The sequence below is a fragment of the Hypanus sabinus genome, chromosome 4, assembly GCF_030144855.1.
Source record: "Hypanus sabinus isolate sHypSab1 chromosome 4, sHypSab1.hap1, whole genome shotgun sequence".
NCBI classification, from domain to species: domain Eukaryota; kingdom Metazoa; phylum Chordata; class Chondrichthyes; order Myliobatiformes; family Dasyatidae; genus Hypanus; species Hypanus sabinus.
This window is the reverse complement of record NC_082709.1, coordinates 74,562,242-74,587,225: the sequence shown is the minus strand read 5'-3', so window position 1 is coordinate 74,587,225 and position 24,984 is coordinate 74,562,242. Positions and strand designations below refer to the sequence as shown.

General features: G+C 44.5%; 2 protein-coding genes across 3 annotated transcripts in view; both read right to left on the bottom strand.

Annotated features, from left to right (window-relative positions):
* Nucleotides 1-15,671, bottom strand: part of rpe (ribulose-5-phosphate-3-epimerase) — an 89,677-nt gene extending 74,006 nt beyond the window's left edge. Inside the window, exons 1-3 of one of the 2 annotated variants that reach the window (XM_059967434.1) lie at nt 15,478-15,671; nt 9,992-10,071; nt 8,356-8,495 (exon numbers count right to left, since the gene is read on the bottom strand). In XM_059967434.1, the coding sequence (XP_059823417.1) occupies nt 8,356-8,495; nt 9,992-10,071; nt 15,478-15,599 (342 nt within the window). In that variant the 5' untranslated portion in view covers nt 15,600-15,671. The remainder of the gene's footprint in view (nt 1-8,355; nt 8,496-9,991; nt 10,072-15,477) is intronic. The other variant, XM_059967433.1, reaches the window with a different exon arrangement.
* A 7,886-nt stretch (nt 15,672-23,557) lies between these two features.
* The window catches only part of ftcd (formimidoyltransferase cyclodeaminase), a 55,373-nt gene continuing 53,946 nt past the window's right edge, over nt 23,558-24,984 (bottom strand). The window contains exon 14 of the mRNA XM_059967425.1: nt 23,558-23,809. Within this exon, the coding sequence (XP_059823408.1) occupies nt 23,711-23,809 (99 nt within the window). The 3' untranslated portion in view covers nt 23,558-23,710. The remainder of the gene's footprint in view (nt 23,810-24,984) is intronic.

Below are 24,984 nucleotides of genomic sequence, written 5' to 3'. Positions count from 1 at the left end.
AACAGTAAATGGTTAATCTTACTGCGATCTGGTTCTTATTGACTGTGGTTTATCTCGACGTTTAATTCGGCGTTTCGTTACACGCGAAGGAGAACGTTACAGAGACTACAATGGTGACCTTGTACAGGCTTCTAAAATAAGGGGTGTAGAGATGGTGGATGAGCAGTTTTTTTCCTAGATAGGGGAGTTTAAAACTAAAGGGCATAGGTTTAAGGATAGGAGAAATATCGAAAGGGAATCAAGAGATTTTCCAGAGAACAGAGTGGGTATACGGAATGAGCAACCAGATCAGGTGGTAGAGGTAGGAACTACTACAATATTTAAGATATTGGACAGGTACATGGATACAAAGGCTTTATAGCGATATGGGCCAAACACACCTAAGTGGGATTAACATAGAACATAGAATAGTACAGCACATTACAGGCCCTTCAGCCCACAATGTTGTGCCGGCCCTCAAAACCTGCCTTCCATATAACCCCCCCACCTTAAACTCCTCCATATACCTGTCCAGTAGTCTCTTAAACTTCACTAGTGTATCTGCCTCCACCACTGACTCAGGCAGTGCATTCCATGCACCAACCACTCTGAATAAAAACCTTCCTCTAATATCCCCCTTGAACTTCCCACCCCTTACCTTAAAGCCATGTCCTCTTGTACTCAGCAGTGGTGCCCTGGGGAAGAGGTGCTGGCTGTCCACTGTGTCTATTCCTCTTAATATCTTGTACATCTCTATCATGTCTCCTCTCATCCTCCTTCTCTCCAAAGAGTAGAGCCCTAGCTCCCTTAATCTCTGATCATAATCCATACTCTCTAAACCAGGCAGCATCCTGGTAAATCTCCTTCGTACCCTTTCCAATGCTTCCACATCCTTCCTATAGTGAGGCGACCAGAACTGGACACAGTACTCCAAGTGTGGCCTAACTAGAGTTTTATAGAGCTGCATCATTACATCACATCGCTTAAACTCTATCCCTCGACTTATGAAAGCTTTCATAAGCTTTCTTAACTCCCCTATCTACCTGTGAGGCAACTTTCAAGGATCTGTGGACATGTACCCCCAGATCCCTCTGCTCCTCCAAACTACCAAGTATCCAGCCACTTACTTTGTACTCTGCCTTGGAGATTGTCCTTCCAAAGTGTACAACCTCACACTTCTCGGGGTTGAACTCCATCTGCCACTTCTCAGCCCACTTCTGCATCCTATCAATGTCTGTCTGCAATCTTTGACAATCCTCAACACTATCTACAACACCACCAATATTTGTGTCGTCTGCAAACTTGCCAACCCACCCTTCTACCCCCACATCCAGGTCGTTAATAAAAATCACAAAAAGTAGAGGTCCCAGAACAGATCCTTGTAGGACACCACTAGTCACAACCCTCCAATCTGAATGTACTCCCTCCACCACGACCCTCTACCTTCTGCAGCAAGCCAATTCTGAATCCACCTGGCCAAACTTCCCTGGATCCCATGCCTTCTGACTTTCTCAATAAGCCTACCGTGTGGAACCTTGTCAAATGCCTTACTAAAATCCATGTAGATCACCGTGAGGCGAGATACAGGTTTTTATTGGCTGGAAGAAAGAATAAGCAGCAATTGACCACCAGACTACATCCTGGAGACTGAGAGGCTGAGAGGCCGGGCTCAGGCTCCAATCGCCTTTATACAGGGGTCTGTGGGAGGAGCCACAGGAGCAGTCAGCGGGGGAGGGGGGGGGAGGGCGTGTCCAGACAGGTAAATGTAGTTCACCACATTCACCACCCCCCACTTTGTTTTAAAAGAGAGACCCCATGGGGCGAAGTTTCTTACAAGCATATTTACAGGTTAAGTCTATCAGGTGGTCGAATCTGTCGCTGCGATCTACGTAGCACCGGCTGTGATTGCACAGGTGCCAATGGTGATTGAACCGGAGACGGTGGTTGTGCTGGTTCCGGCCTAACTGGAGGTGTCAGCCCACTAGGCGTCAGTGATCCCTCATGCGTGTGCGAGGCGCCTGGTATATGCGCGTGCGAGACACCCGGTATAGGAGTGTCATGAGGAGTCTGTGTAGGGCTCGGTGTGCGCGGTGTCTATTAAGAGGAATAGACACCTCGGGTACAGGGTTCATAGTTACTGGGGAGTGGTCGGAGTAGTGGTCTGCTACTCCTGCGGGCGCCAGGTCGCGGACGGATACCGTGTCCTCCCGCCCATCAGGTAAGACCACGTAGGCATACTGGGGGTTCGCATGTAGAAGGTGAACCTCACATCCACTGCACTACCCTCATCTATATGCCTGGTCACCTCCTCAAAGAACTCTATCAGGCTTGTTAGGCACAATCTGCCCTTCACAGAGCCATACTGACTGTTCCTGATCAGACCGCGATTCTCTAAATGCCTACAGATCCTATCTCTAAGAATCTTTTCCAACAGCTTTCCCACCACAGACGTAAGGCTGACTGGTCTGTAATTGCCTGGACTATCCCTACTACCTTTTTTGAACAAGGGGGCAACATTCACCTCCCTCTAATCCTCCGGTACCATTCCCGTGGACAACGAGGACAAAGATCCTAGCCAGAGGTTCAGCAATATCATCCCTTGCCTCGTGAAGCAATCTGGGGAATATTCCGTCAGGCCCCGGGGACTTATCTGTCCTAATGTATTTTAACAACTCCAACACCTCCTCTCCCTTAATATCAACATGCTCCAGAACATCAACTTCACTCATATTGTCCTCACCCTCAAGTGGTGAATACCGAAAAGAAGTATTCATTAAGGGCCTCACCCACTTCCACAGCCTCCAGGCACATCTTCCCACTTTTATCTCTAATCGGTCCTACCTTGACTCCTGTCATCCTTTTGTTCTTCACATAATTGAAGAATGCCTTGGGGTTTTCCTTTACCCTACTCGCAAAGGCCTCCTTCTTGCTCTCCTCAGCTCCTTTCTTGCTACACTATATTCCTCAATAGACCCATCTGATCCTTGCTTCCTAAACCTCATGTATGCTGCCTTCTTTCACCTGACTAGATTTTCCACTTCACTTGTCACCCATGGTTCCTTCACCCTACCATTCTTTATCTTCCTCAGCGGGACAAATTTATCCCCAACATCCAGCAAGAGATCCTTAAACATCGACCACATGTCCATAGTACATTTCCCTGCAAAAACACCATCCCAATTCACACCTGCAAGTTCTAGCCTTATAGCCTCATAATTTGCCCTTCCCCAATTAAAAATTTTCCTGTTCTCTCTGATTCTATCCTTTTCCATGATAATGCTAAAGGTCAGGGAGCGGTGATCACTGTCCCCCAGATGCTCACCCACTGACAGATCTGTATGGCATTCCTAGATACTATAGATCTAGTATGGCATTCCCCCCTTGTCAGTCTGTCAACATACTGTGACAGGAATCCACCCTGGACACAGTTAACAAACTCTGCCCCATCTAAACCCTTGGAACTAATCAAGTGCCAATCAATATTAGGGAAGTTAAAGTCACCCATGATAACAACCCTGTTGTTTTTGCACCTTTTCAAAATCTGCCTCCCAATCTGCTCCTCGGTATCTCTGCTGCTACCAGGGGGCCTATAGAATACCCCCAGTAGAGTAACCGCTCCCTTCCTGTTCCTGACTTCCACCCATACTGACTCAAAAGAGGATCCTGCTACATTACCCACCCTTTCTGCAGCTGTAATAGTATCACTGACCAGAGAGAGGAGAAATGGGCTAAAAATTCTATATCTGAATGCACGGTGTCAGAAATAAGGCGGATGAGCTTGAAGCCCAGGTGCGAATGGGTAACTATGATGTTGTTGGGATAACGGAGACGTGGCTGCAGGGAGATCAGACCTGGGAAATGAATGTACAAGGGTATACGTGCTATCGTAGGGACAGAAATGTGGGCAGAGGGGGTGGGGTGGCCCTGTTGGTGAGGAATGAGATTCAGTCCTTTGCAGGGGGGGGGGACATAGGGTCAGGAGAAGTAGAGTCTGTGTGGATAGAACTGAGGAACAGTAAGGGCAAAAGGACCCAAATGGGTGTTGTCTACAGGCCACCAAACAGTAGCATGGATATTGGGTGCAATTTGAATAGGGAGTTGACATTGGCATGTGACAAAGGTAATGTCGCAGTAGTTATGGGGGATTTCGACATGCAGGTGAACTGGGAGAATCAGGTTGGTGCTGGACCACACGATAGGGAGTTTGTAGAGTGCCTATGGGATGCATTCTTGGAACAGCTTGTACGAGAGCCGACCAGGGACAAGACTATTCTGGACTTAGTGTTATGTAACGAACAGGATTTGATAAGCCATCTTGCAGTAAAGGAGCCATTAGGAGGTAGTGATCATAATATGATGTTTTTATCTGCAATTTGAGAAGGATAAGGGCAGCTCGGAGGTGTCAGTGTTGCAGCTGAACAAGGGAAACTATGGAGCCATGAGGGAGGAGCTGGCCAAAGTTGACTGGACGGATAGCCTAGCAGAAAAGACAGTGGAACAGCAATGGCGGGTATTCTTGGGAATAATGCACAAGGTGCAAAATCAGTTCATCCCCCAGAGAAGGAAGGATTCAAAGGGGGGAAATGGGCCACAGTGGTTGACAAAGGAAGTCAGAGATTGCATAGCATTAAAAAAAGGAAGTATGACAGAGCTAAGGTGAGTGGGAGGACAGATGATTGGGAAGTTTTTAAGGAACAACAGAACTTAACTAAGAAGGCAATACGGGGAGAAAAAATGAGGTACGAATACAAGCTAGCCAGGAATATAAATGAAGATAGCAAAAGCTTTTTTAGGTATGTGAAGAGAAAGAAGATAGTTAAGAACAATGTTGGGCCCTTGAAGAATGAATTGGGTGAAATTGTTATGGGAAACAGAGAAATGGCAGAAGAATTTAATGAGTACTTTAGATCTGTTTTCACAAAGGAAGACACAAACAATCTCCCAGATGTATGGATGGGCCAAGGACATAGGGTAACAGAGGAAATGAAACAGATTGACATTAGGAAGGAAATGGTGATGAGAAGACTGATGGGACTGAAAGCTGACAAATCCCCAGGTCCAGATGGTCTGCATCCTAGGATACTAAAGGAGGTGGCCCTGGAAATTGCTGATGCATTGGTAATCATTCTCCAATGTTCCTTAGATTCAGGTTCAGTTCCTGAGGATTGGAGAATGGCTAATGTTATCCCACTTTTTAAGAAAGGAGGGAGGGAGAAAACAGAGAACTATTGACCTGTCAGCCTGACATCGGTGGTGGGGAAGATGCGAGAGTCCATTATTAAGGATGAAATAGTGGCATATCTAGATAGCAGTGATAGGATTAGGCCAAGCCAGCATGGATTTACCAAGGATAAATCATGCTTGACTAATCTGTTGGGAGTTTTTCGAGGATGTAACCAGGAAGTTAGACAATGGAGATCCAGTGGATGTAGTGTACCTCGATTTTCAGAAGGCATTTGATAAGGTCCCACATAGAAGATTGGTGGGTAAAATCAAAGCTCAGGGCATTGGGGGGAAGACATTGACATGGATAGAAAACTGGTTGGCAGATAGAAAGCAAAGGGTAGCAGTGAATAGGTGTTTCTCGGAATGGCAGGTGTTGACTAGTGGGGTGCCACAGGGCTCGGTATTGGGACCACAGCTGGTTAAGATTTACATCAATGATTTAGATGAAGGCATTGAGAATAACATCAGCAAGTTTGCTGATGATACTAAGCTGGGTGGCAGTGTGACATGTGATGAGGATGTTAGGAGAATTCAGGGTAACTTGGATAGGCTGGGTGAGTGGGCAGATACTTGGCAGATGACGTTTAATGTGAATAAATGTGAGGTTATCCACTTTGGGAGTAAGAACAGGAAGACAGATTATTATCTGAATGGTGTAGTTAGGTAAGGGAGAAATACAAAGAGATCTAGGAGTCCTTGTTCATCAGTCATTGAGAGTGAATGAGCAAGCGCAGCAGGCAGTGAAGAAGGCTAATGGAATGTTGGCCTTTATTACAAATGGAATTGGGTACAAGAGCAAGGAAATCCTCTTGCATTTGTACAGAGCCCTGGTGAGGCCAGTTTTGTGTACAGTTTTGGTCTCCAGGGTTAAGGAAGGACATCCTGGCTGTAGAGGAAGTGCAGCGTAGATCCAACATGTTAATTCCTGGGATGTCTGGACTGTCTTACACAGAGAGGTTAGAGAGACTGGGCTTGTACAGGCTGAAATTAAGGAGACTGAGAGGGGATCTGATTGAAACATATAAGATTATTAAGGGATTGGACAAGATAGAGGCAGGAAATATGTTCCAGATGCTGGGAGAGTCCAGTACCAGAGGGCATGGTTTGAGAATAAGAGGTAGGTCATTTAGGACAGAGTTAAGGAAAAACTTCTTCTCCCAGAGAGTTGTGGGGGTCTGGAATGCACTGCCTCAGAAGGTAGTGGAGACCAATTCTCTGAATGCTTTCAAGAAGGAGCTAGATAGGTATCTTATGGATAGGGGAATCAAGGGATATGGGGACAAGGCAGGAACCGGTATTGATAGTAGATGATCAGCCATGATCTCAAAATGGCGGTGCAGGCTCGAAGGGCCGAATGGTCTACTTCTGCACCTATTGTCTATTGTCAAAGAACAAATCACAATGGAATGTCATTTTTTTCCAGAAGTACCTACAACAAAAATTGGATATTGTATATTGGATAAAGATTGGAGCTAAGGAGCTAATGCTGACTCCTTTGCTTGCATCATTAGAAACAGCTCTATTTATATCTTTAATATCTGTATTTTTCCCTTTCAGGTTCTTTTGAAGACGCTGACCTGGAGTTACATATTGACTTCAGTTCTTTGTGGGAATGGGATCCGCTCACAGGGTCCCATGACTGGCTGTTATTCGAGATACCAAGGATGCAGCCTAGAAGATTAGCTTGCCTTCAGAGTTCTGAGATTTCGTAGCTCGTAGCTCTGAAGGTAAACGAACTCATGGTTGGTGCCTCTGCAGGAAATTGGTGTGTCGTGGGAGACATTAGATCGAAAGCAGCAAGCTGGCTGCTGGCTGTCTGCCCAGAGCTCGGAAAAAGCGATGCAACAGACTTTTAACATCACAAATCAGTGAGTTGTTTGTTATGTCTCCCCTCTTGCTGTGATAACAGAGACACCTCTTTCTCCCTTATTAGGGGGAGAGAGAGAGTCTGTGACATGTCAAATTACCAGTTGAACAAGTAGTCTTTGGGGTACTGCAAGTCTGTGTCTTTATTGATACTTTGCTGCACGCTTCAGTGCTCGGTGGGGGATGCCAGTGCTTTTTTCTTGCTGGTGGGGGTGGAGTCATTGCTTTGCCGCTACTTAGACATAGGAGGGGGGAGCTGGGGGTGTGCTTTGGGGTTCTAACATTTGTCATTCATTATTTGGGGCACTCCTCTGTTTTTGTGGATGGTTGCGAAGAAAAAGCATGACAGGATGTATATTGTATACACTTCTCTGACATTAAATGTACCTTTGAAACTTTTGGTTTTAGTTTGCACTGACTTTCAGCAAACATTAAGGAGATAGAAAACAAAGGCTCCTGGTATCAATTGAATTCACATAAACAAAATCATTGTATCAACACACTGGAAAGCAGAAAGTACAGATGACAATATAACACATTGAAAGGAAGAGATTACAGATCGGTGCCAAGGCCTCAATTACTCACTGTGTTAAATGAATTCAAAAACACAATATATTCAAAACTTCTGATAACACAATGATCAAAATGTGACGAGTTCAGAGGCACAAACACTTTCAGCACTGGACCCAGGTTGATTTTATTCAGATCACATGGATTGAATGGAATTAGCTGCTGGTTGTGTTCTACTATTCGCCACAGAAGATGTAATTACTTTCAAAAGCCCACAAGACATGAAAGCAGAATTAGGAACATAGTGCTAATTGATATTTCATTAACATGTAAAGCATTTAGCAACTTTTCCCTGAATGTCAGCAAAGAGGGGAGGCAGTGCATATGCTTCTGTCTACATCAATGGTGTTATACAGTGACCTGTACTCAAGTGTTATACAGTGACAGACATGTCCCCACCCTACTGCACAGCAACAGATCCATCCCCCCTGTGACAACAGACCTGTCTTAGCTACCTATACAGTACCTATTCTCTGGAACAACTTAAAATGCTGGCAATACATAACCAGTTCAGAAGGACACATTCCAGGGCATTATTCCGACTGTTATTCCACAGTAGGGAACACGACCAGCAGCCAATTCCATTCAATCCATGTGATCTGAAACTAACAGCTAGCTACACAAACAAAATACTCTGAAGAACAGCAATTCATCAAACTCACGCGCACGCGCGCACACACACACTGCTGCAAATAGCATTTCCTCTCATCTTACCTTCATACAGTTTTCTCTGATGTCTTTGATAAGTGGACCTGGGTTGTCTGTAGCTTCCAGGTGGAATGTGTACTGATTTGCCCCAGCTACTGCCATCGGTTTCACCCACTGCTCTGGCTTTGAGACCATCATGTGCATGTCTGGAAAGCAAACAGTAGCTGGTAACACTTCTCCAAAAAAACATTTCTCATCACTAGCGTTTGTGAAGATCAGATTTACAAAACTCAGGTCCTGCAAATATAAATAGCAATTGATCTGCAAATGATAAGCACCATTTTCATTCTGCATCCACGAAGTTCATAAAAGTTATTCACTCAATATGCACAACCCACACGCACTCAATCACAACTGGGTTTTAAGGGGAGCCTTAAAGAAGAACCTTCTTTACGATGACCACAACCTTGTCGTGGGTGCCTTAACGCCCAGAGAGTTATATTGGCTAGAGTCAAGAACTTGTGCTTTGGCTCTCGGTAGAGTCACCCATGCCAAGCAGGTCGTAGGGTAGAGGCCAGACAAAGAGTGGTCCACCAGTCCTTCAGGTTCAGGGGTTCAGGACAGGACTAACAACCCTGACTGGTAAAACAAAGCTGTTATGGAACAGCAACGAAGAATCCTTCTTGTGTGTGACTGTATCTCCAACCCAGGACTTGCATGGCTGACAGTAGTGAAAAATGAGAGGAGGCTACTGGAAGCTAGTGCGACCTTGTATTCTGTGCCCTCTGGTCCTGGACTCCTCCACTATAAGAAACATACTCTCCATGTCCACACTATCTCAGCCTTTTAATATTTGATCAGTTTCAATGAAATGTCTCATCTCTGTTCTAAAACCGATTTATTTTTTACAATCATTCTTCTCTATATCTCTAACCTCCTTTAACTTGTTACTCATTCTGCTGCTGAATCTCTGTCCGGTGTTCAGCCTGAAACATTGCAGAGATTGAGGAGATCGTGGAAGATGGAAGGGCCCACGCAAGTCCTCGGCAAATAGGAGTAAAGGGAATTCCCACGCATTCTATACATCAAAGGCAAGAAGATAACCATGGAAAGAGTAGGCCCGCTCTACCTGTGGGTGGACAATGACAGCACATTTCCTACAGTGAGAGATTCTGGGACCAGAGAGCACAGTCTCAGAAAATAAGGGTGTCCCTTTAAGAACAGAGATGAGGAGGAATTTCTTTAGATAGAAATTGGTAAATCTATGGAATTCATTGCCGTAGATGGCTGTGGAGGCCAAGTCATTGGGTTATTTAAAGTGGAGACTGATAGGTTCTTGATGTCAAAGGTTACAGAGAGAAGGCAGGAGAACAGGATTCAGAGAGATAATAAATCAGCTAAAATGGAATAGCAGAGCAAACGCAATAGGCCTATTGACCTAATTCTGCTCCTATGTCTTATAGCCATATGTCCTTGTGCACATGACAATAAGCTCAATTTTAATTTTGGGCACCCCAACCCTCACAACACAAACAGGGCTATAATATACAATAAGTTGATCAATTGGAAGTGTGTGGCTGCATTACCTACTGCTTGCAATGGAAATGCCACTTATCATTTTGGTCTGTGTCACCATTTCATGAACTTCACTTACACAACCAAGCATAACTGCACATCGAGACACTGCTGGTGCAAGTCTTACCAAAGAAGGGGTCTTGTCCAAGTTCCTTTCGAAGACATTCTACCACAGGGTGACCAAAGGTGATGTTGGGCACAAAGTGGCTAGAAGAATGAGTACAGAAAGTTTTCAGATATAAAGTTTGAATCATGACATTTCCTGGAATCAGACTATTACAATACACATTGAAACCATTCAGAATCAAAGTCATGGAATACTACAGCACAGAAACAGGCCCTTCTGCCCATCTTCCATTTCTACTCCCATTGACCTGCAGCTGGACCATGGCCCACCATACCCTCCCATCCATATAATTATCCAAATTTCTCTTAAAAGATGTTGAACACGCATCCACCACTTCCACTGGCAGCACGTTTCATACCCACTCACTCTGAGTGAAGTAGTTCTCCCTCGAGTTCCCCTTAAACATTTCACCTTTCACACTTAACCCATGACTTCTTGTCCTAGTCTCAACCAGCCTCAGTGGACAAAGCCTACTTCCGGTTACACTTTCTATACCACTCATAATCTTTTACACCTCTATCAAATCTCCCCGTCTCCTTCACTCCGGGGAATAAAGTCTTGGCCTAGTCAACCTTTCCCTATAACTCTACACTCCAGTCCTGACAACATCCTTGTAAAATTTCTTGTAGGTAGATGACCAGAACTGCACAAAATACTCCAAGTTAGGCCTCACCACCATCTTATACAACTTCAACATAACATCTCAACTACTGTATTCAATACTTATGAAGGCCAATGTGCCAAAACATTTTCTCTTTACGACTTATCTACCTGTGATGACACTTTCAAGGAATTATGGACCTGTATTGCCAGATCCCTCTGTTCTACTGCACTCCTCAGTGCTCTACCACTTACCATACAACTCCTACTCTGGCGTGTTATTTCAAAGAGCAATACCTCATACTTGTCTGTATTTAATCCCATCTGCCATTTTTCCAACTGGTCCAGATCCCACTGCAGCACTGATACCTTCCTCACTGCCCTCAATCTTGGTGTCATCTGCAAATATGCTGATCCAGTTTAACACAGTATTATTCAAGTCGTTAATATAGATGGCAAACGACAACGGACCCAGAGCTGATCCGTGCAGGACTCCATTTACCACAGTCCTCCAGACAGCCAACTATTGACTATTGTGAAGCCAGTGCTGAATCCAATTTACTGCCTCATCCATTATGCAAAGCAACTGAACCTTCTTGACTAGGTTCCACACGGGACCCTGTCAAAGGCCTTGCAAAAGTCCATGTAGGCGACATCCACTGCCCTTCCTTCAATTTCCTCAAAAATCTCTAAAATTGGTTAGACATGATCTACCTTGAACAAGGCCCTTGTTGACTATCCCTTATCAGTCCAAATTGGTCTCACATCCCAGCTCTACGTTTCAGACCAGGAAGCACACATCCCCTCCTCCGGAGCCTGCATCCACTGCCCATCGGATGATGCATTCCAGACACCAACTTCCTTTGCTGTGCTGGGAAAAGGAATCCATTTTTGCTGTCTTCTACAACCATCTCCTGTTTTCAGGCTTGGTTTCTGAGCAAACAGTTTCTCAAGAGTTAACACAAAAATGCTCCTCTAGATCTCCCACCTCACCTTCGTGGTCACTCCTAGAATATTAGAACGTTCAAAGCTTTACAGCAGCAGAACAAGTTCTGACATCCTTGGAATCAAACCTGCAGAATCCAACTAAGACCCAAATAGTGCGTTATAAAGATTTAGTGTTAAACCATCTACAAGCATGTTCCTTTACAGCCTCCCCATCAAATGCTATCATTTACATCAACTGATTACCCACGTTTATCAGATTGCCCCATCCCCCTGAATTTTGAAACGATCCAGTTTACTTCTTTTCTGTTAAATGTTGTACTTCACTCAACCCTGAAACCTGTATTCCCTACACACTAGTCCATGGTAGGCCATCTAAAACATGGCCAGTACTACGACAAACCCTACGCGGAAGGAGTGCAAACCTCTGCCCAGTCACAAAGTACTTATTCATTGCTAGTCTACTGCCTTTTGTTCAATTATGTAGTAACGAGGTTATTTTAAATGTGGAGATGCAGCACTGGCCTTCCAGAGCAACGAGCTCGTGCCCCCCAATTACATCCACGTGACAGATTAACTTACTTCGGAATGTGGGAGGAAACTACAGCACCCACTGGAAATCCTTGGACAAACTCTTAACAAACAGTAGCAGGTATTGAACCCGGATTGCTGGCACCATATTAGCATTGCACTAACCGCTACGCTACCTTGTCACCCCTAGATAGGGTAAACGTAAGCAGGCTTTTTTGACTGAGAATGGGTGAGACTAGAACTAGAGGTCAAGGGTTATGGATGAAAGATAAAATGTTTAGGGGAATATGAGGAGGGACTCCTTCACTCAGAGGATGGATTGAGCTGTCGGCAGATGTGCCTGATGCAAGTTTGATTTCAACATTTAAGAGAATTTGGATAAGCACAAGGACAGGAGGGCTATGGTCCAGGTGTGGATCAATGGGACTAGGCAGAATTACAGTTTGCACAGACTGGCAGAGGGCCTGTTTCTGTGTCGTAGTGCTCTATAACTTTGTTACCACCTATAACTAATACCAGGGGATTCTATAACACTGGTGGGAAGTACCCTACAGATCTGAATCACTACAGCAGAGTCACTTGTACAGTCCCCCACCAAATACTAGTGTGCCTTGCTTGTCGGCCCCCGTCTGTCCCCATATAACACAGGTAAACTAAGGACAGTGAGTCCCATATAGCCAGCTGATCGGGACAATAAGATTACATGGGACTCAGGATGGGATCACCATAACTAGCTTGTTGGGAGCTGTTAGTGGTTTGGAGTGGAGGGCTGTTTGGCTCATGAGCAGAGGGTAGAGAGGGAAAGGGACCTGCGGAGACAGGAGGAAGGGAAGGAAAATTAGATCAAAATCCAGGAGTGTTTTGTTAGGGGTTATTGAGGAGTTGAGGAAAAGTGGATAGAAGGCATGAATCCTGTCGTCAATAAAACCTGTTCTACTGTAAGATGTCAGAAATAATCAGTTATAATCAGACTCAAGATGGTTTGCAAGTTCAGAAAACTGTGAAATGCTCTCGGACGTGCCAGCCAAACACAAGACAAAGGGGCTACTTTAATTGGCCTACAGCACACCAGGCAGTTCAGTTATAGAACACTACAGCACAGTACAGATGCTTCAGACCACAATGTTGTGCCAAATTTATAACCTACTCTAAATTTAATCTAACCCTTCCTTCCTACACAGCCGTTTTCCGATCATCCATGTGCCTGTACAAGAGACTGTTAAGTATCCATAACGTATCTACCTGTACATCCTGAAACACCCTGCACATCCGACATTTGCCCCCCCCCCTTACAAGTTAATGTTGTTCCATTGTCAGCAAGTTCAAGGGAGTTTCTATGCCAGACTGATTTCATCACTCAGCACATCAAATCAGCTCATGAGCATTATGCTCCATCAATAATTGGGATGAACCAGCCCCCAAAACACATGTTTTGGTGTCTGGGTTTGCAGAAGCTTTTAGAACTTCCACGTGAATTACTTTGTCACAGCAAAGGCATCTTCTCGCCTGTTAATATTGTGTTCCCATTGTAAAAATGTAGATGAATGAAACTATTTGTCAGATATCTAAGTAAACAATATCACTATAGCTATTAAATTGTATTGAATCACATGCTCTTTGTTCTTAAAATACAAACATCTTGATGTACTTTGAATTCAGGAAGATTCCACTGGGATGCTCTCCAAGAGAAATTCTGCTTGTCATGATGAATAAGGACTTGTATCTACCTGCTTCAGTGTCCCCAAACAGTTCAGTCACAACAGTTTAAATAAATAGTGCCTATACAAAGTATTCACCACTTGGATGTTTTCATGTTTTATTCTCTTAAAACATAGAATCACAGTGGATTTACTTTGCTTTTTTTGACACTGATCAACAGAAAAAGACTCTTATTTACTGAGATATACTGAAAAGTTTGTCTTGCACACAAATCGAATCATTACACTGTATATTGAGGTAGAACACAGTAAGACAATAACAGAACGCAGAGTAAAGTGGAACTGCTACAGATAAACTGCAGAGAAGGCAGACAATAAGGTGCGGGGAAAAAAAGGTTAATTGTATGGTTAAGAGTCAGTCTTGATGTATTAGGGAACCATTCAATAGTCTTTTAAAAAAAACAAGAAACTGCCGAGAGTTGTAGACACGGCTCAGCGCACCATGAAAACCAGCCTCCCGTCCATGCACTCTATATACATTACTGCCTCAGTAAAGCAGTCAATGTGGCCTGACCCATCCTGGACATTCCCTCTTTTCTCATCTCCCATCGAGAAGATACAAAAGCCTGAAAACACGTGGAGTGACTGGAAAGGAGGAAGGGCTTTAGAACCCATTCTCAGGAAGGTTAAATAAATGCCAGAGCTGGAACCGGTGTCCTTGAGCAGCGGTTCACTAGTGCAGTGGGACTGACCTCAAATAATTTCACGGGGATGGGGAGGTGGAGGTGAGTTTAGAAAAAAGTAACACTGGGAAAGGGAAAGGGGTTTGAGGAAAGTACTGTGGGGATTTGCAGACTCCAGCATCCACATTAGTTGTGTGACTGAAACCATCAATAATTAAAGGCCGAGTCTGGAGGGCTGAATGGGAAACAGACCATTGCAGACAATCAGAAGGCAGGGAAGCACGTCTGGAAGAAGCAGCAGCATCAAGCCACCCTCTAAACTGCAACCACCACATCCTTTACCTCCCGAACGCAATCCGCCCACCCCTGTTGTTGTGTCCTGGGACACACACACACTTCTCTCTTCCTCCCCTATGTCCAGCAAAGACCCCTCATCCTCTTCTCCCATCTAACTACCCTCTTCCAACCCAGGGGACAAACCACCCCACCCTCTTCCAACCCAGTGGTAACCCCATCCCCCACACCCTTCCAACCCAGGGACAACTCCATCCCCCACCGGTAACCCCCTCCCCCACCCCCTTCCAACCTGGGGACATCCCCATGCCCCACCCCCTTCCAACCCAGTGATAACCCCATCCCCCATCCCCTTCCAACCCGGGGACATCCCCATGCCCCACCCCCTTCCAACCCAGTGATAACCCCATCCCCCACCCCCTTCCAACCCGGGGACAACTCCATCCCCCACCGGTAACCCCATCCCCCACCCCCTTCCAACCCGGGGACATCCCCATGCCCCACCCCCTTCCAACCCAGTGGTAACCCCATCCCCCACACCCTTCCAACCCAGTGGTTAACCCCCATCCCCTAACCCAGCAACTCGGGGGCCTCCACCGTCTACTCTCTTCCAGCCCGGGCGAACCCCCACCTTCTTCTCTCGTACAGGGGGACCCCACTCTTCTTGCCTTTTACAAACCAGGGAGATCCCCTTCTAACTTCCCTTCCCAACCACGTTCCCAGTCCCTTCACCGCTCCGACTCCCTGTTGCCGTCGGCCACAAATCGCTCTTTACCCGTCCATCACGTCCAGGTGCAGGTAATCGGCCCCACACCCCAACAGGCGGCGGCACTCGGCGCCCAGACAAGACAGGTCACTATTGAGGATGGACGGTCCGATCCGGCAGCCCTGCGCCATCCTGAAGCCTATCCGCGCGCCGCCTTCCCAAACGAACTACAACTCCCGACGTACCACGGCAGCCAACCACCTTCTGGAATACCATCCTCCCCCTCACAACTACTCCCGGGCTACCCAATGGCCGCGCACCGCCTACAGGGATACCGTCGAACTACAATTCCCGGCGTTCCCCGCGACCGCGCGCATGCTTGGTACCTGCGCAGCCGTAGGGTCATTGATTGATCAGATGTATTAAGGCTCTGGTAAAGAAAATGATGGAAACGTACAATGGATCAAGGATAAATGAATTCCTTGATAACTAAAGATATTCAGAATACTCTTACAAGGGAGATCAGGCGAACAAAGAGATGGATCTAGCAGGTAAGGTTAAGGAAAGTCTAGGAAGTTCTATCTCTATTTTAAGAGTAAAAGGATGGCCAGAACAAGAGAATATTTGCCCTTAGCAGGTCTTCCTATGTCTCGAGCTGCCTGAAGTGGTTGGAATTTTTAACGACTTTGTATGCACTGAGGAGCAAATCGTGGTTGTTGAAGAGATCGGGGTACAAGTGGAGATGTTTTGGAGAACGTTCATATGAGGGAGGAGGAATAGGCAGCCTCACAGAATATTAAGTAGGATAAATTACCAGACCTGACAGAGTGCATCCTCAGACCTTGTGGGAAGTACAGAAAAAAGGTGGAGATACCTGTTTTATTGTTAACCTCTGGTGAAGTGCCAAAAACTGCTAATGACACGCCAGGGGACTACAGAATGATTAGCCTGCCACTAGTGGTGGGCAAGTTACTGGGGGAAATTCTGAGGGACAGGATCTACCAGCATTTGGATAAACAATTTCTGATCAGGAGTCAGCATGGTTCTGTGAGAGGCGTCAGATGTGACGAAGCATTTATAGTTCTTTGAAGAGTTAGCCAAAACGGCAGATGAGGGTAGGGAAGTGAATGTTGTCTATTTGTAACTCGGCAACCTTCTGCATGGTAAACTAGTCTGGAAGGTCAGGTCCCATGGGATTCAGGGGGGAGCTGGTTAGGTGGATCCAAAATTGTCTTGAAGGTAGGAAGCAGAAGCTAGTGACTGAAGGATGTTTCTCATATTAGAGACCAGTGACTAGTTTTGTGCCGAAGCAATCGGGACTCTTTTTTTTTTGCTTTTTTTTTACATAAATGATTTGGCTGTGAATGCACAGCAGGTTGCCAGATTTGTTTCCACAAAATTAAGAGTTGTTGTTAATAGTGACAAGCGTTGTACAAGGCAAAGCCTAACATCATGAATGGCTGTGATGCTTCACTCCCAGATGAACTCACATGGAAAGGGAGAATAAAACTACACTTGTGCAAATCCCTGCAGCATCTGGTGACCCTGCGATCTGTTTCGGAGGCCGACGTCAGAATATCATTCAAGAGGATGAACCCTCGCAAGGCCTCAGGCCCTGGCAGCGTACCTGGCAGGGAACCGAAAACCTGTGGCAACCAACTAGCTGGAGTGTTCAAAGACATCTTCTGTCTCTCACTGCTGCAGTCGGAGGTTCCCACCTGTTTCAAAAGAGCGACAATCATACCAGTGCCCAAGAAGAGCAGAGTGAGTTGCCTCAACAACTATCACCAGTTCCACTCACATCTATTGTGATGAAGTGCTTTGGGAGGTTGGTCATGGCTGGAATTGACTCCTGACTGAACGAAGACCTCAACCCTCTGTGGTTTGCCTACCTCCTCAATAGGTCTACAGCAGATGCAACCTTACTGGCTCTCCATTCAGCACTGGATCACCTAGACAACACCAATACCTAATTTAGGCTGCTGTGTATTGACTACAGTTCAGTATTCAACACCATCATGCCCTCCATCCTATTCAACAAGCTCTGAACCCTGGGCCTCCCTACCTCCCTCTGCAACTGGATCCTTGACGTCCTCATCTTCCTTAGAGACCACAGTCAGCATGGATCAGAAATAACATCTTCTCTTTGACAATCAACAGTGGGACACTTCAAGGATGTGTGCTTATCCCACTGCTATAATCTTTCAACTCCCATGACTGTGTGGCAAGGCACAGCTCAAACACCGTCGATAATGTTATGTGGATTTTCTGGTGTAGTCTATTTTGTCATGTGCTTTGTTGATATCATTCTGGAGGAACATTGTCTCATTTTTTTAACTGCATTGCATTTGTGGTTTCTAAATGACAATAATCTGAATCTGATAAATTTGCCAATAACACAACTGTTAGCTGAATTTCAGATAGTGACGAAGATGTGTACTGAAGTACGATAGATCAGCTGTTTGAGTGGTGTCTCAGCATCAGTAAGACCGAGGATTGTGGACTTCAGGAAGGGGAAGTCGAGGAAACACACTAGTTCTCATTAAAGGTGAGCAGTTTTCACAGCGTAGGGGAGTCCAAAACTAGAGGGCAAAGATTTAGGGTGAGAGGGAAAGAGTTAAAAAGGACTTAAAGAGGCAACCTTTTCATGTAGATATTGGTGAACATATGCAATGAGCTGCTAGAGAAACTGGTTGAGGTGGGTGTAACAGTGTCATTTAAAAATCAAATGGAGAGGACTGGTCCAGAGGGATAAGGGCCAAATACAGGAAATTGGGACTAACTGGGTGGACAGCAGGGGCTCATTTGGTCGGGGGAGAGAGGGTGAAAAGGAGTAGGTTCAGATAAGGCCCGAGTTTTTCTGTTGCATCGGTGCAGTAAGTGTTCGTGTTGCAGGCCTAAACTCAACGGCAAATAAAAGGAAGGTAGGGTCAAATGGAGAGGCCATTGTTGGAGTGGGCCAACGACAGAGTGAGAAGGCTTTGCCTTAATAGGCTTCATCGAGAATACGCGGAGGCATGGGTAAGAAGTGGTAAGCCTTTTTTTTAGTAAAGAGTAGTCAGGATGGAACGCTCCTCCTGTCAGATGTGGGAATTCAGGTGGGAATGCCTGTTTCCCTGATGACTACATCTGTGAGAAATGCACCCAACTTCAGTTCCTGACCGACCAGGTCAGTGAGATGGAGCTGGAGTTGGATGTACTCATGATCATCCAGAAAGCCGAAGACATTATAGATGAGGCTTTTGAAGAGGTGGTCACACCCAGAGTACAGGCTTTAGACAGCAGATGGGTGACCACCAGGAGAGGGAAGGGGCTTAAAAAGCCAGTGCAGGGTTCCCCTGTGGCCATTCCCCTCAGCAACAAGTATACCTCTTTGGATACTGCGTGGGCAGATGACCCATCAGGGCACAGCAGCAGGAGCCAGGCCAGTGGCATGGTGGCCGGCTCTGAGGCTCAGCAGGGCTGAGCAAAGCAGGCAGAGTGATAGTGATAAGAGGCTTGATAGTTAGGAGGGCAGACAGAAGATTCTGTGGCCACAAAAGAGACACCAGGACGGTGTGTTGCCTCCCAGGTGCAGGGGTCCAGGATTTATCAGAGCAGATGCGGGATATTCTCAAGGGGGTGTGTGAACAGCCAGAGGTCACGGTGCATATTGGCATCAATTGCATAGTCAGAAAAGGGGAAGAGGTCCTATACAGTGAGTATATAGAGTTAGAAAAGAGGCTGAAGAGAAGGACCTCCAAAGTAGTAATCTCCAGATTACTCACGGTGCTAGAGGCGAGTGCAGGTAGGAATGAGATGATGGCACGAATGAATGAATGGCTGAGGAGATGGTGCAGGGGGCAGGGTTTCTTGGATCATTGGAAACTTTACTAGGGAAGGGGTGACCTGTACAAGAGGGATGGGTTGCAGCAAATCCAATATTGGTGGAAACCAATATACTGGCCTGAAGGTTTGCTGATGCTACTTGGGAGAGTTTAAACTAGTTTTGCAGGGGTCTGGGAACCGAACACCAGGTCAGTAAGTGAAGGATTGGACAGGAAGGTAGATGTCAGGGTAAATATTGAAAGGCAAAATTGAAATAACAGGTATGATGGGTCGGATAGTTTGAAGTGTGTGTATTTCAGTGCTAGGAGTTTTATGGGTAAAGGTGATGAACTTAGAGCATGGAACTACGACGTTGCCGCTATTACAGAGACTTGATTGAGAGAGGAACAGGAATGGGTGATTAATGTACCAGTTTTTGAAGTTTTAGTAATGGAGAAGGAGGTAAAAGAGGAGGGAGATGGAGTTGAACAGCTGATCAGGGACAATATCACAGCTGGGTCAGACAGTGAGTCCATTTGGGTGGAACTCAGGAATAGGAAGGGTGTCATCACACTAATGGGGTTGTACTATTCCCCCCCCCCCCCATAGACACTGGGACATTGAGGAACAGATACGTGATCAGGTTAAGGGAATGTGTGAAAATAATAGTTGTTGTCATGGGGAACTTCAACTTCCCTAATATAAACTGGGACCTTCTTAGTGTAAGGGGTTTAGATGGGGCAGAGTTTGTCAAGTATAAGGGTTGAACTTCAAATGGAACATAGTTTATTACTTACATCCTCGATTGAAAATCAATTAATGAAAACTAAATCTGATTTTTATATACATAGTGATAAATCTGGTAAACTGTTAGCTAGTCAATTGAAGAATGCTTTGGTTAAACGTCAAATCACTAAGATTGGTCAGCAGAATGGGAATATGACAGTTAATCATGATGAGATAAATAAGGCATTTCAAGATTTCTATACCTCCCTGTATCAATCTGAATTTCCTCAAGATTATAATACCATGTCTGATTTTCTTGGAAAATTAAATTTTTCAAGGTTATCATCTGATGATCTTTTGATATTGGATACTCCTATTACGGATGTAGAAATTAAAGGGGCTATTTCCTCAATGAATTCTGGGAAAGCACCGGGTCCAGATGGTTATACAGTTGAATTTTTAAAATTTTTTTCCGCTACTCTTTCCCCTTGGTTAGGTAAGGTTTTTGAGGAAGCCATTAGATTAGGGAATTTGCCACAATCTTTTTATAGAGCTTCCATTTCTTTAATATTGAAGAAAGATAAAGACCCTACTAACTGTGCTTCTTATAGAACTATATCTTTATTGAATGTAGATTCCAAAATTATTTCAGATGATCAAACTGGCTTTATTAAAAATCGTTATTCTTTTTTTAACATTAGGAGATTGTTGAATATTGTTTATACTCCCTCACATGATACTTCAGAATGCGTGATTTCATTAGATGCGGAGAAAGCATTTGACAGAGTTGAATGGCCTTACTTATTTAATGTGTTGGAGAAGTTTAATTTTAGTCCGATATTTATATCATGGATTAAATTGATTTATCATACTCCAGTAGCCTCAGTGTTTACCAATAATCAAAGATCTCCCTTTTTTCGCCTATTTCGGGGCACTAGACAGGGATGTCCTCTTAGTCCATTACTATTTAACATTGCCTTAGAACCTTTGGCAATTGCCATCAGACAATCACAGGATATTTTGGGTATTAATCATGGGACAGAGATTCATAAGTTATCTTTGTATGCAGATGATTTATTACTATTCATTTCTAACCCTGAGAAATCCATTCCAGCAGTTTTATCATTGTTGGCTCAATTTAGTGAGTTTTCTGGGTATAAGTTAAATCTTAATAAAAGTGAATTGTTTCCATTGAATAAACGGGTCCCAATTTATGGAAATTTACCTTTTAAATTAGTTAATGACTTTTTTACTTATTTACGGATCAAAATCACAAAAAACCATAAAGATTTATTTAGATTTAATTTTTTACCCTTAATTGATCAGATTAAAGGTTTGTTTACTAGGTGGTCTCCTCTGTCTTTATCCCTAATAGGTAGGATTAATGCTATTAAGATGGTTATTTTGTGGGAGATTTTTAAATTGGAGTAGGGCAAATTATGAGGGCAATAGGCACAAACTAAGAAGCATTAATTGGGTTCACCTTTTTTTTCTGCTAAGTTCCCATCAGCCATGAGGATGTTTAAAGATAATCGCACAGAGTGCAGGGAAGTTATGCTCCTATTAGAAGGAAGGAAAGGGATGGAAAAATTTCGAGAACCTTGGATGTCCAGAGAGGTGATGTATTTAATCAAGAAAAAAAAAGGAAAAGTATGTAAAGCTTCAGAAGTTACGATCAAATGAAGTACGTGAGGATTATAAAGAAGCCAGAAAAGAACTAAAGAAGGGAATTAGGGAAGCCTGGAGGGGCCATGAAAAGTCATTGGCAAGTAGGGTTAAGGTGAATTCCAAGGCATCCTATACATATATGAACAGCAAGAGAATAACTAAGGAGATGATGGGACCTCTCAAGGATAAAGTGGGGAATATTTACTAGAATACAGAGAATGTGAGTGAGGTACTTAATGAATGCTTTGCTTCAGTGTTTACCAAGGAGAAGGACACGGGGGACCAGGAGATCAGTGCAGAGTGTATAAATATGTAAAGGTGTTTAGAGGTCAAGAATAGAGGAAGGCACAGGCGAGGTCACAGAGGACTGGTGAGTGGCTAATATTGTATCTCTATTTAAGAAGGAAACAATGGAACTATCGACTAGTGAGCCTCACGTCAGTTGTGGGGAAATCACTGGAGAAAGTTTTTAGGGATAGGATATGTGAGCATTTGGAAACCTGTGGCCCAATTAGGCAGGTCGTGTCTTACCAGCTTGATTGAGTTTTTTTTGACAAAGTGATGAGGGTGATTGATGAAGATATGGTAATGGATGTTAGTAAGGCATTTGACAGAGTCCCTCATGGAGGCTAATTCAGAAGATTAGGATGCATGGGATCCGTGGCGAATTGGCTGTTTGGATTCAGGTCTGGCTTATACACAGAAGGCAGAGGGTGGTGGTTGAAGGGACTTTTTCAAGCTGGAGGTCTGTAATTAGTGGTGTTATGCATGGATCTGTGCTGGGACCTCTGCGGTTTATGATGTCTATAAATAACTTGGATGAAAACGTAGATGGGTGGGTTTGTAAGTTTGCAGGTGATACCAGGATTGGTGGAGTTGTGGATAGTGTAAAAGACTGGCAAAGAATACAGCGTGATATAGAACAGTTGCAGTAATGGGCAGAGAAATGGCAGATGGAGTTTAACCCAGATAAATGGGAGGTTTTGTACCTCAGTAGGGCAAATGCAAGGAGACAGTACAGTCTTAAGGGCAAGATCCTCATCAGTGTTGCTGAGCAGGGATCTTGGGATCCAAGTTCATAGCTCATTGTAAGTGGCTACACAAGTGGACAGGGTGGTTAAGAAAGCTTATGGAATGCCTGCTTTTATTAGTTGAGGCACTGAGGTCAAAGGTCAAGAGGTTATGTTGCAATTTTATAAAACTCTACTTAGGCCACATCTGGAGTATTGCATACAGTTCTGGTCGCCCCACTATAGAAGGGATGTTGAGGCTTTGGATGGGGTGCAGAAGAGGTTTACCAAGATGTTGCCTGGTTTAGAGGGCATGCGCTATCATGAGAGACTGGATAAACTTGGATTGTTTTCTTTGGAGTGACAGAGGGTGAGGGGAGATCAGTTGAGGTTTAATAGGTTATGAGAAGCCAAGATAGAGTAGGCAGGGAGTCTCTTTTTCCCAAGGGTAAAAATGTCTAATACAAGAGGGCATGCATAGAAGGTGAGGAGGAGTAGGTTCAAAGGAGTTGTGAGGGGTAAGTTTTTTTACTCAGAGTGGTGAAATGCTGGAATGCTCTGCCTGGTATGGTGGTAAAGGCAAATACGTTAGAGGCTTTTAAGAGACACTTGGATGTGAGGAGGATGGAAGAATATGGACATTGTGTAGTAGTTCTTGGGCTTTTTTTTTGGATTTGCTTTTTAGCTGTTTCAGCACAACATTGTGGGCTTAAGGGCCTGTTCCTGTCCTGTACTGTTCTAAGTTCTATGAATATATGAACATAGTCAGGAGAGAGAGATATGGAGGATATCTGGCACCTGTAGCACTCCTCTTCTATAAAGGATCAAAGCTGTTGAGAAAATATAAAAATGGACCTTTTCAAGACACTTCCTGCATACTCTGCACCAAATGTTTGAAGTTAATATGTCCTTTGAGGCTGAACACACTTCACACACACTGTGAGTAATATTATTCTTTATTCACCTCTGCTGATGCACACAGACACTTAATTTGGGGACATATGCAGTTCAGTAGGGCAGCTACTGAAGAAAGCTTCAGTGAATTCACTGCAGGTGTCTCGAAGAGTCTCAGCAGCTGCAGTCTGGTCTTCTTACTCTTTTCCCGTCTCTTTCCGTTTATCGATCAGCTCCAAAACTTGCACTGTGTTCCTCTTTGCCTGTTCCAGGAGGTCATAGGCTCTCTGCCGAGTCTGTGAACAGGCAGAAAGGAATGTCAGTGTAAGAAAGTGTAATTGTCTTATATCAGTCTGTACGTGGAGTCTTTGAAGCTAAAAGAGAGTCAGAAAAGTTTGCATCTGCTTAACAAGATAAAATCTCATGGCATTACAGGAAAAATTCTGGCATGGAGAGAGGAATGGCTGATAGGCAGGAGGCAGTGAGTGGGAATAAAGGAGACCTTTTCTGATTGTCTGCCAGTGACTAGTGGTGTTCCTCAGAGGGTCAGTATTGGGATTGCTACTTTTCACATTGTTCATCAATAATTTGGATAATGGAATTGATGGCTTTGTGGCAAAGTTAGCAGATTATAAAAGGTAGGTGGAGGGGTAGGTAGTGCTGAGGAAGCAATGCAATTACAGCAGGACTTAGACACATTAGGTGAATGGGCAAAGAAGTGTCAGATGGAATACAGTGTTGGGACCACTAATCACCGGCAGCCAGTCAGAAAAGACTCCCTTTTTTCCCACTCTTTGTATCCTGCCAATCAGCTACTGCTTTATCCGTGCTGGAATCTTTTCTGTAATACCACGGGCTCAGAGCTTGTTGAGCAGCTTCGTGTGGCACCTTGTCAAGTGCCTTCTGAAAATCCAAGTACACAACATCAACCGATTCTCCTTTCTCTATCCTACTTTTTCCTTCTTCAAAGGTTCCAACAGATTTGTCAGGCAAGGTTTTCCCTTGAGGAAACCGTGCTGACTACGGCCTATTTTATCACGTGCCTCCAAGTACTCTGAGACCTCATCCTTAATAACTGACTCCAACATCTTCCCAACCACTGTGGACAGATGAATTGGCCTGTAGTTTCCTCCCTTTTACCTCTCTGCCTTCTTGAAGATTGGAGTGACATTTGCAATTTTCCAGTTTTTCAGGACCATTCCAGAATCTAGTGATTCCTGAAAGATTATTACTAAAGCCTTCACGATCTCTTCAACCACTTCTTTCAGAACTCTAGGGTGTACACCATCTGATCCAGGTGACTTATCTACCTTCAGACCTTTCACTTTCCCAAGAACCTTCTCTCTAGTTATGGTAACTTCACAAACTTCATACCCCCCGTTACCTGGAATTTCCACCAAACTGCCAGCATCTTCCACAATGAAGACTGATGCAAAATACTTATTCACTTCATCCGCTATTTTATTGTTCC